The 12,035-nt window shown below is 49.4% G+C and overlaps 1 protein-coding gene across 8 annotated transcripts in view; it reads left to right on the forward strand.

Moving 5' to 3' along the window:
* Positions 1–6,318: 6,318 nt before the first annotated feature.
* Positions 6,319–12,035, forward strand: part of Atxn2 (ataxin 2) — a 95,660-nt gene continuing 89,943 nt past the window's right edge. For 3 of the 8 annotated variants that reach the window (XM_031337727.1, XM_031337726.1, XM_031337731.1), the window contains exon 1: positions 6,690–6,986. In XM_031337727.1, the coding sequence (XP_031193587.1) occupies positions 6,796–6,986 (191 nt within the window). In that variant the 5' untranslated portion in view covers positions 6,690–6,795. Of the gene's footprint in view, positions 6,987–12,035 lie in introns of all 8 variants that reach the window. The other 5 variants (XM_031337724.1, XM_031337732.1, XM_031337729.1 and 2 more) reach the window with 5 other exon arrangements.

A 12,035-nucleotide genomic window follows, 5' to 3' on the forward strand; every position in this document is an offset into this window, starting at 1 on the left:
TCCGCCCGCCCCCACAGGCTTTTAGTCTTTGGGATTCCTGGAGTGTCCACAAATAGATTAGCCTCTAAGAATTCAGAGTAACTGTAGTTAGGTGGGAAAAATCCTTGCTGTAATTAGCCACGGTCCTATTTTTGAAATTACATCTGCAAAAACTTGAAGGGGATAAATGGGGATGGTGGGGCGGATCGGTGCTGATTAGAATCTTCGTGCCTTTCACAGTGAAATCAAGAGCATTGAGGGAAGAATGTGTCATCACAGTGGAAACACGCAGGCGAAGTGAGCTGAAGAGAAATGATTGCAGGAAAGAAAACGAATCACTGGGCACACAGGTCACGTGATCCACAGTTGTAGCCTGCAACAGCAAATCACTCATAATCTGCCTCCAGATCCTGAGACTCGATAAATCATTGAAGTGAGGGCTGGAGAGATGGCTAGTGGTTGAGAGCAATGACTGCTCTTCCAGAGGTCCTGAGTTCAATTCCCAGCAACCACATGATGGCTTACAACCATCTGTAATGGGATCTGATGCCTTCTGATGTGTCCGAAGACAGCTACAGTGTACTCAAATAAATAATTCTTAAAAAAAAATAAAATTGAAGCCAGGCGGTGGTGGAACATGCCTTTAATCCCAGCACTTGGGAGGCAGAGGCAGGTGGATTTCTGAGTTTGAGGCCAGCCTGGTCTACAGAGTAAGTTCCAGGACAGCCAGAGCTATACAAAGAAACCCTGTCTCGAAAAACCAAAAAAAAAAAAAAAAAAAAAAAAAAAAAAAAATCATATTTATATTTTAAACTATATATATATATATACATGCATATATATACAATACACACACACACACACACACACAGAGAGAGAGGGAGAGAGAGAGAGGGAGAGAGTGGGGGGGGGAAAGCTGGTTATTTTGGTCCACCATGTGAGATGATTGTCCCAGGATCTAACTCAGGTCTTAAGGTTCAGGGGCCAATATCTTTGCCTGCTGAACTCTCTTGCTGGCTTGATCATATCTATTTTTATTGGTTAAATATTAAGAATACTTTTCTTCAGCCAGGACTATACAGAGAAGCCCTGTCTCAAAATATAAAACAACTTAGGTTTTTTGTTTTAAGATGTTTATTTATGCACATGTGCCTGCATGAATTTATGTGAAGCATGTGCATATAGGTGTCCACTGAAGTCAGAGGGCATTGGATCCCCTGAAACTGGTGTTACAGGTAGTGATGAGGTCCCGCATGTGGGTGCTGTCTCAGCAGCCCCAGCAACACATTTCAGTAGCAGAAGCCTTTTAGAATGACATTCTTCAAGGTCTTTTTCTTTTTCTTTTGAGAGACAGGGTCTGGCTGTTCTTGAACTCAGAGATCCAGCTGCTGTTTGTTTCCAGTGCAGGGATTAAAGGTGTGCACTCCGCAGCTGGCCTTTCCATTGTCTTTTGTTTTTGTTTTGTTTGTTTGTTTGTTTGGGTTTTTTTTGTTTTTGTTTTTTTAACTTTTTTTTTTTTATTTTTATTTTCGAGACAGGGTTTCTCTGTGTAGCCCTGGCTGTCCTGGAACTCACTCTGTAGACCAGGCTGGCCTCGAACTCAGAAATCCGCCTGCTTCTGCCTCCCAAGTGCTGGTATTAAAGGCGTGCGCCACCACCGCCTGGCCTTCATTGTCAAAAAATGACCATAAGAGAATACCTATTCCAGGTGTGGTGGCACATGCCTTTAGTCCCAACATTCAGGAGGCAGAGGAAATAGGATCCCTCTGAGTTCAAAGCCAGCTGATCTACACATTGAGACTCAAAAAATAAAAATAAAACAAAACTAAAAAGCACTTTTAAAAAATTGTGTGTGTGTTACAGAGAGAGTGAAAGAGAGAGAGAGAGAGAGAGAGAGAGAGAGAGAGAGAGAGAGAGAGAGAGCGAGAGCGCAGGCATGGGGGTTGTGCACATGAGTATAGCACCCCTGGAAGTCAGAAGAGAGCACTGAACCAGGTGGTAGTGGCACAGGTCTTCAATTCCAGCAGTTGGAGGCAGAGGCAGGCAGATCTCGAGTTTGAGGTCAGTCTGGTCTATAATTACAATGTATACAGAGCCAATGGCAGGACAGCCAGAGCTACACAGAGAAACCCTGTCTCAAGAAAAAGAAGAGGAAAAAAAAAAAAGAGGGCCTTTGCTCTTTCTCTCCTGCAGGAGGGATTAGTTTGTGAGCTGCTCTATGCAGTTGCTCAGTCCTTTGTAACACAGAGCCACTGAGCCATCGCTCCTCCCCTCTTCAGGTTTACGATGTCCATTTGTGTGTGTGTGTGTGTGTGTGCGCGTGCGCACGCATGAGAGTGTGTGTGTTGAGCCTTGGTCTCACATAGCTCATGCTGACTCAACCAACTAACAGAAGTAGATCACAAACTCCTCCCTGTTCCTCTGCCTCTACCTCCCACAGGCTGGGATTACATTAACTAGGAGTCCTGCAAAACAGTTCAGCATGTAAAGGAGATTGCTCCAAGTCCCAGGTCCTACACAGCAGAAGGAGGAAACTGACTCCTGCAAGTTGTTCCCTGGCTTCCGCACAGTCTACTTTCCCATACACAGGTCTAAGTAAGAAGCTGCTAATAATATAGAATGGTATTAGTTCAGACTTGGGATTTGTTTGCAGAGTCCCGAAGTCAGGTGAGACTTGCAAGAAGCACATTTAGCACATGTGGGTCATGTACATGAGTGCCCCATTGCTGAACAACAGATTACAGTGTAAGGGACCATGGCACATCACTGAGGATGCTTGAGGATGAGAACTCACACCACCAGTGGATTTCATGTGTGAAAATGACCCTGGACTAGCAACATAAGCACCAGAAGGTGAAGAGCTCAGCTGCACTCCAGTCCTAGAGAGATAGCTCAGCTGGGAAACTGAGCAAACATGAATTTGACTTTGATCCTCAGGCCAACTGAAAACGTTGGATGTGCCAGGTGTGCTGCCACTGTTAATACCAGCACTCAGGAGGCAGAGGCAATCAGCGCTCTGTGAATTCCAGGCCAGCTAGGACTACAAGGTAGATAGAGAGGGATTTGGGAAGTCACCTGATGTTTATCTCTATAAACACACACACACACACACACACTCACAGACATGCACACCCAAACGCCGGGCAGTGGTGGCTCACGACTTTAATCCCAGCACCTGGGAAGCAGAGGCAGGTGGATTTCTGAGTTCAAGGTCAGCCTGGTCTACAGAGTGAGTTCCAGGACAGCCAGGGCTACACAGAGAGACCCTGTCTTGAAAAACCAAAAACCAAAAACCAAAAACCAAACCAAACCAAACCAAACCAAAAAAACCTACACCCACACACAAAGGCATATACATGCACAATGCAGTTCAACTTTGTGATCCAAGCTCCAGTCTCCAAATAAGATGTAGCAAAGGCTTCAGACGTATGGATGACATATGGAGGTTTGACTAAAGTATGGCTGGTCACCAAGTTCATTCCCACACTTGTGGTGACCATCAGGTCCCTGCTGACTGTTAGTTAAGGCCTCAGATCCTTGCCCAGTACCTGCAAAAATTAATTTAGAACTTTACAGCTAGCTTTTTTCTATTTCACATATATGTATTTATATGTTACATGTGTGTGTGTGTGTGTGCACCTGTGTACAGCCAGCTACAACTATAGTGGGAGTCTAGTCTCTCCTAGCAAATGGGTCCCGGAGCTTGAACTCAGGTCCTCATGCCTTTTCTTTTGTTTTTCTTTTCTTTTCTTTTTTTTTTTCCTTCGTTTTTCAAGACAGGGTTTCTCTGTGTAGCCCTGGCCGTCCTGGAACTCACTCTGTAGACCAGGCTGGCCTCAAACTCAGAAATCCGTCTGTCTCTTCTTCCCAAGGGCTGGGATTAAAGGCGTGCACCACCACTCAGACCATTTATTATATGTATCTATCCGTATCAGGCATTCTTGTTCAAATTCTCTTTCCTTCACAGTGTGCTTGGCACTTGGCCTTAGCCATTCTGTTGGTATAAGTCTTTTCTTAGTCTTCCCCCCCCCCCCCGATTTCCTTTCTATTATTTAAAAGCATATCTTTGCATTGGAGAGCTCACTCAACACTCAACGCTTAGAGTACTGCTTACTTTTCTAGAGGACCCAGGTTCAATTCCAAGTATCTATATGGTGTCTCACAACCATCAACTCCAGTTCCAGGCATCTGATGCCCTCTCCTGGTCTTTGCAGACGCCAGGCACATACATAACACCAACATCTATACACATAGTTAAACTGACTCATAAAAAACAATTTTAATGGGGCTAGAGAGAAAATAAAAATATATTACAAAAAAACTTTAACATGGAGTTACTGGGATTTGTATCTATTTTACTAATTCATTTTCAGTTTAGGAATCAAGTACTGTTTTAAATCCTAGACTTGTTACTTACTTTGGTTTCTTTTGGAAACAGTGTTTCACATAGCTGGTAAAAATGTGCTATGTAGTAGTAGCCAAGGCTGGCCTTGAAGTGTTTTGCCTTGGACCTCTACCTCCCAAATGTTGGGATTCAAGGCTTTGCATTTATGTCAGCCTTCTTCAGATTAACTTTTTAAAGAACCACTACATTTAGGAAGACTAATTTTCCCTCTCTCCATGTTCTTGGGAAATAACAATGACCTTTTTAAAAGTGTTCACCAAATATGACAATTTGCATTTGGGCTATGTAGGTTAATTGAATTTCAACTGGACTACTAGTGACTCTTAAGTATGCTCTAAGTTTTTCTTTTTAATTATTCATGGGTGGACCAGGGGTGTGGAGCTGGAGAGCCAACACTATGCCCGAGGGTCCCTTTCTAAAACTGACACCCCAGATCCATTTTTCTTTTTTTAAAAAGTCATATTTATGGCTGGCCATGGTGGAGCAGGCCTTTGATCCCAGCAGGCAGGTGGATCTGTGAATTCCAGAACAGACAGGGCTGTTACACAGAGAAACCTTGTCTCGAAAAACCAAACAAGAACAAGAACAAAACCCACCACCACCAAGGTCATATCTATTGCTTATATATGTGTGGGCACACGACTGGTACAATACAAGTGTGGAGGTCTGGGGACAATTCCAAGGAGTGAAGTTTTCTTCTTCTACATGTCAGCCCAGGAATAAGAGTTTGGTGGCGAGCTTGGGCAGCTTGGGCCTTTACCTTCAGAGATACATGCTAGCTACTTTTAAATCTATGAAGACCAAGCTAGTCTGGACTCAGATCAGTTGTCTGTCCAGTGCTGGGATTAAAGGCGTGTGCCTTAACCAGGGGCCCGTTTAATTGTCCTTCTTGAGACTGGGTCTCCTGTAGCTTAGCCTGGCCTAGAATTCCCTTATGTAGGTGAAGATGACCTTGACCATCTAATCCTGCCTCCATTTCCCAAGTGCTCATGTTACAGGCATGAACACATCATGCCTGTCTTTAATTCATGGGAAAGATTTTAGTATATTGAGGGGAATTTTTCTGTCCTCCAGCCCACCATCTCCTTAAGCAATTTCACTTAGAAAAGAAGAGAAAAAAGGAAGAAGAAAGGAAAAAAACCCAACAAATAAAAACCTAAACTCATTTGCAAAAAGTTAACTACTTGCTTCCAATTTAATTACAACACCTTAAAATATGGACTAGTGTTTGGTGGCCTTCCTGAGTTAAAGTAAAACTTTTAAAAGGGTCAAGGTCTAAAGTTGACATTCTTGCGAGGTCTGTTTAGTGTCCACTGAGGGAGACCCCATTACCCAGCTCTACCAATAACGTCTATTTCCCCTGAGTCGCCCAAAGGAGGACTAACAAGTTCGAGCGAGGGGAAGAAAGGGTTCAACTGAAGGTCAGAGCCCCAACAGTTCGCTGGGGGTGAATAAAGTGGGGCAAAGTGAAGCAGCTGGCCGTGGCTTCAGTGGTGGCAAGCTTCCCACGCTGGCAGGGAAACCAAGCACGCAGTGGCACCTGGGGGCCTACTGTGCGCCAGGCCCGAGCGCAGGTCTCCGCCCCGAAGGGGTCCGCGGGCCATCCTCTCTGTGGCGATCTGGTGGGGAAAACCAAGGTCCTCCAAGGGGGTCGAGGACACCCGAGCAGCTCGCGGTGCCCGTCCGCGAAGCAGGTCCGGAAGGGCAAACCCGCCTCAGCGAGGGCGGTTCCCCTGCGGCCCTAGCCCGACCCGGGAGAGCGAACGCGGCCCAGCGCGGCGCCCGCTCCTCACGTGTCCCCGACCGGCCCCCGATCGGCCCCCGGGCCGTCTCACGTTCGACTTCCGCCTGACCCTTCCGACTTCCGGTAAAGAGTCCCCCCACCCCCCGCTCCGTTCGCATCTCCGCGCCCTCCATCCCGCGTCGCCCCGTCCGCGTCCGCGAGCCCGGCTCCCATGCGTCCGTCGGCCGCCGCCGCTCAGCGGCCCGCGGCGGGCCCCGAGCCGCGCCGCCCGTGGGGCTGGGCCGCGCGGCGCTCGCGTTCGCGCTCGCTCCCGCGGACGGCGCGGCGCGGCGGGCGGGGCGGCGCGGCGGCATATCCCTCCGCCGGCCCTCCCCCGCGCGGCCCCGGCGCCCCTCCCCGCGGGCCGCGCTCGCCGCCCTGCGCCTCAGACTGTTTTGGTAGCAACGGCAACGGCGCGTCCCGGCCCGGCTCCCGGCGGCTGTTCGGTGTCTGCGGGCCTCCCCGCCCCTTCGTCGTCGTCCTGCTGCCTCTGGCACCCGCGACCGCGCCGGCCCACGTTCGCCCGCTCGGCGTTCGCGCGTCCCCGCCGCGCTCCGGCGTCTCCTCAGCGCTCCCGGCTCCCGGCTGTCCCCGCCCGGCGTGCGAGCCGGTGTATGGGCCGCTCACCATGTCGCTGAAGCCGCAGCCGCAGCCGCCCGCGCCCGCCAGTGGCCGCAAGCCTGGCGGCGGCCTGCTTTCCTCGCCCGGCGCCGCGCCGGCCTCGGCCGCCTCGACCTCGTCTTCCGTGGTGCCTGCCCCGGCCGCGCCGGTGGCGTCTTCCTCGGCGGCCGCGGGCGGCGGGCGTCCCGGCCTGGGCAGGTGGGTGTCGGCTCCCCAGCCCCCTCCGCGCCCGCCGGGCCGATCCCGCGCAGCCCGTCCCCTCCCCCGCCTCGCCCCGTGACCGGCCGGCGTCCCGATGGGCCGGGGGCCCACGGAGGGGCGGGAGGCGCGGGCAGATCCTTCGGGCTCCTCGGGCCGTGGCCGGCCTCCCGCACCATCGCGTCCCCTCCCCCCAGACGGCCAAGATGGACGGCCCGGGCGGCCTCCTGCCCCTCGCGTGTGTGCCAGGGGCGACTGGTGTCCCCGCCCCACCTCCTTGCTGCGTCCCCTGCCCGCGAGGGAAGGGCGGTGGAGCCGGGGTGCAGGTTGCAGGGGGGATCCTCTGCTCAGATGAGCCTCTCTGCCGGGTGGGGAGTCGGGAGGGAGGAGGGGGAAATTAAGGCCCAGCCGCCCCAGGTAGGTTCAGCCGGGTGTCCTGCGGATCCCCCTGCCCCGCAGACCCTGGGGGAAGGTGGGCGACCAGGGCGAGGTGGGTGGCCAGCGGCCTAACGCACCCATCCCCCTTTAGATCTGGGGCGGCGGGGTTCCCGCAGCGGGCTGTCCTCCCCCAGCTGGGGAAGGGGTGGGAGTGCCCGGGTCCCTCCAGGCCCGCCTCCCTTCTTCCCCGCAAGGTCCCCTGCGGGCGGGTGGTGGCCGATCCGCATTGCTGTTTCTCGTTCGCGGAGCCGAAGGCGCCTTTGAATAGAGGTGGGCGAGGGCCGGACTCTCGAGGTGGGTTGGCAGCAGGCTCCGGACACGCACCGCATTTTCCCTTCCAGCCCCCGTCCTAGTTCCTGAAATTTTTAGGAGTGAGGAACCGCAACAGAGGAGTTGGTGCGGGTCCCAAAATCCACGACGCCGCGTGTTGGCTTGCGCCGTCGTCCCCTTCTCCCCTTCCCCTGGCCCTGTTTCTTTGGTAGGAGCTGGAAGCTGGGTGCTGCCCTGTGTGACTGGGCTTGACTCTGGAGGGTGTGTGCTCGCGGGGGTGGGGAGTGGTGGGGGTGCTTGTCAGTTCGTATTTCACGAACTAAGAAAATGCTTAGTGTTAAAACGGAGAGGCAAATGCCAATAGACTCCATTCCATTGTGGCCGGTGTCCTTAACTTGGGAACCGCCGCCAGAGCTTACCAAGGGCATGCAAATCCATTTCCCCTGTGCCCCTGGGTTACAGGCACTACTGTGCCTCCCTCTGGCCTAGGCCAGGCTGGCAGGGCCCGGAGCAGCCTCCTCCTTAAATAGACATCCAGGACTTAGGAGGTGGGCAAGGGGAGTTTTCTTCTGAGCAGCATTGTCCAGCTGTCCATTTCCAGAGTGTGCTCCTCTATAGCAGAAGTTAACCCGTAGGCCGAATCAGAGCCGGGTGTTAAGGAATTCTTCTGGGAACAGTAGAATTCTGTTTTTTTACTTTATTTCCCCACACTCCCAGTTTTCCCTAACATGAGGCATTTCAAATCCTGCTTAGCCTTCCTCATTCAAATTAAGCCATCTCTGTGAAGTTTAGGTTTTGTAACTTGAGTTTCTCTTTTGTCCTTGACTTTTAGTGAAAAACAAAAAAACAATGTAAATGTAACTTTAAGGACGCATCCTGTTTGTCTTTGCTTTTTCATGTTTTCTCTTTAGTTATCTGAAAGTGACATGATGTCACTTTCGTTCAAATACAAATTAAAGCTAGAGTTCCTAAGCTTCACTCGCTCTCTTTAGGCTTAAACATTAGATGGTAGCTGAGTTGACTCACAGGGAGATGGTCAGGGTATGAGTACCAGCAATCATCTTCTGCTCTTGAGGCATTGCAAAAGTGAAAGGCATTTAGAGAGTCTTCCTTGCTTCAAGTTCTTTTACTTGAAGCCTGGGTTTCTTTTTAACAGTTTTCGTCCAATATTGGTATTCAGAATGTGTGATTTTGTTCTATACAGAGCCTTGGTTAATTTCATTCTCCTATTATTGTCCTGTGGGTACGTTGTAAATCCATTATAACTTGTAGAATTTTCTGTGTGTGTGTGTGTGTGTGTGTGTGTGTGTGTGTCATTTAAAATAGGACTGAGGAAAGGAGATGTAGCATTGGGGGTTGGTGCGGTGCTTCCATGGGTAGAGAGGTGCATGCTGCTTGGCCTATCCACCAGGATTCCCACACCACCACTACCACCACCATAGCAGGAAGCAACTGACTCCTGCTGCAAGGTGTCCTCTGACCTCCAGACACCTGCCAGGGCATGTTCCCCTCCTCCACAGTAAATAAACTTAAAAAAGAAATAGTAGCATTGATGTTGTCATGTTGGAGATAGCAAAATGTTCTTCCCAGCCTAGAAGTTCACTGTTGCCTTAAGCACTGTTTCATTTCTGGACCCTTCCCCAAACCTGGAACTCTTAATCCAGGACCTTGCTTTCCCTAGACCAGGGTTTTGCTAGCCTGGATCTGACTTGATTTTTGTGTGAACAGAATTTTGTGATTTTTGAGAGTTTTTTCTTGTCAACACTTACAGGCCACTTTCTTAGAAAAGAACTGTGTGTGGTCACTTTTTAAAAAATCTTACACCAATGCCAGGCGGTGGTGGCGCGCGCCTTTAATCCCAGCACTTGGGAGGCAGAGGCAGGCGGATTTCTGAGTTCGAGGCCAGCCTGGTCTACAGAGTGAGTTCCAGGACAGCCAGGGCTACACAGAGAAACCCTGTCTCAAAAATAAATAAATAAAAATAAAAAAGATCCTACACAGTTACTTCTTACTCTTAACTTTGACCTTTTGTGAGGTTGTGTTCATGTGTGATTCAGCCTTCCCCTTCAATCTGGTGATTAAAAAAAAAAAAAACAAAACCAACAACAACAACAAAAAATCCCAGTAACTTATGTACTAAGCTAAGTTTCACCTTAACCTCTGGTATTTTGGTCTTCATATTTTTGTTTTTGTGGAGGTGGTATGATGATCTTATTCATACTAGAAGCTTTTTGCTTGGTCTTAATTTTTCCCTAGAGAAAGTGCCCAGGAGTGGTTTCACTAGGTTAAGGACTCTCAGGTTTTATGGCTCTCACAAGCTGTGCCATGTTATTCCTCAGAAGACTCAGTAGTGGGTTCTGGAGCCAAGAAGGCAACTCTTCAGGGGATGGGCTCTGTGTACTTGTTTGGTGCTCTTGGGGAATGTTGCATTCAAATCATGCTCATTCACAGGCATGTGCTTTCATCTATGTTTCCTGGTCATTTCTGTTTGTAAAGATTTATTTTCATATGTGTAAGTGCTTTGCCCCTTTGTATAGTAAGTACACTGCATGCATGCCCAGTGTCCACAGAGACCAGAAGAGCCCTTCATTCCCTAGAACTGGAGTTACAGACAGCTGTGAACACTGTGTGGGTGCTGGAATCCCTGGGCCCTGTGCAAGAGCAGCCAGTCTTATTAACCCTGCGCCATTCATCCTGTCCTTCTTGGTTATTTCTTTTTTAATTTTTCAAAGATTGTTTTTATGTGTATGAGTGTTTTGGGTGCATGTTTGTAAGGGTCTGCACGTGCCCACAGAAGTGGGCTCTGGATCCCTGGGATGGAGTTAGGGATAGTTGCAAGGCCACCATGTGGGTGCTAGGTTCCTTTGCAAGAGCAACAAATGCCAGGCTTGGGGCCACATGCCTTTCATCCCAGCACCAGAGATGGGGCAAATGGATCTTTGGAGTGTGAGGCCAGCCTGGTTTATATAGGGAGTAGGCTTATAAGACAAGTTCTCTTAACCTCTTCAGCCCTTGTATTTGAGTTTTACTTGAGCTTTCACTGAGACTGTATGTGAAGATGTTTTGTGGCTTGTAGTATACACTACCAGTGCAGATCCATGATTTAACTTTTTTTTTTTTTGTTTGTTTGTTTTTTTCGAGACAGGGTTTCTCTGTGTATCCCTGCTGTCCTGGAACTCACTCTGTAGACCAGGCTGGCCTCGAACTCAGAAATCCGCCTGCCTCTGCCTCCCAAGTGCTGGGATTAAAGGTGTGCCGCCACTGCCTGGCCTTATGATCACTTTTGGAAAAAAAAAAAAAGTTAGTTTGTGGTGAAGCATGGTGGTAGGATTAGCTGGAGGAGGATGAGGCAGGAGGATCATGAGTTACAGGCCAGCCTGGGCTACACATTTACTGTTTGGAGGTGGTATACCTTTGATCCTAATGTTGGGGAGGCAGTGACGGGCAGCCTACAGTACAGAGCAGGCAGGGCTACAGAGAAACCCTGTCTTGGAAAAAAAGTTTAATTTGTTTATGCATACCTCTTGTCTGTCTGCTGCCTGTGGAGGTGAGATGCCCTAGAACTATAGTTATGGATGGTTAGTGGACCACTGTGTGGATGCCTGGAACTGAACATGGGTCTTTTGCAAGAGCAGCTGGTGCTCTTAACCCCTGAGCCACCTGTCCACAACCACGTCTTTATTTTCTGAGTTCACATCTCTTGTATCCGGTTGTTCTTGACCTTGAACCTTTGGCCCCCCTGCCCAATCCCCTCCCAACTGTTGGGATTGTAGGTGTGCACCTATCTAGTTTATGCGGTGCTGGGGATGGTCGTTCAGGGTTTATCTTCATGGTTGGAATGCATTGTACCAATGTAGCTATATCCTCAGCCCCTATTTAGTGACTGTACTGGGAATCATCATGGGTTAGTTCATATCCCTTCCTTTCCTCTTCATTGGGTTTGGTGGTGCTAGGGGGGGGCATCTGTTTACAAAGTTAGTAGAGGCCCGTAGAGCAGGCTACCCACAATTTTGTTTGCTTTCTTTGTTTTGAGACAAAACTCTATTTGTATCCTTGGGCTTAAAGGCATGTGTTTTGTCACTCCTGGCTTATAGGTTTAGATATCTTTTTAAATTTACTTTTTAAAATTTATGTGTATATGTGTGAGCTTGTATGGTTGCGTATCACATGTGTGCAGGAGCCCTGAGGAAAACCAGACAAGGGCACTGAATCCCCTGGAATTGGAGATGGAGGCAGTTGCGAGCTGCCATGTGGGTACTGTAACTGAACCTTCGTCTTCTGGGAGATAGATTGACTCTTGCTTTTTGTGGTTTTTTTTTTTTTTTTTTTTTTTTTTTTTTT

Source organism: Mastomys coucha, unplaced genomic scaffold (assembly GCF_008632895.1).
Source record: "Mastomys coucha isolate ucsf_1 unplaced genomic scaffold, UCSF_Mcou_1 pScaffold22, whole genome shotgun sequence".
NCBI classification, from domain to species: Eukaryota; Metazoa; Chordata; class Mammalia; order Rodentia; family Muridae; genus Mastomys; species Mastomys coucha.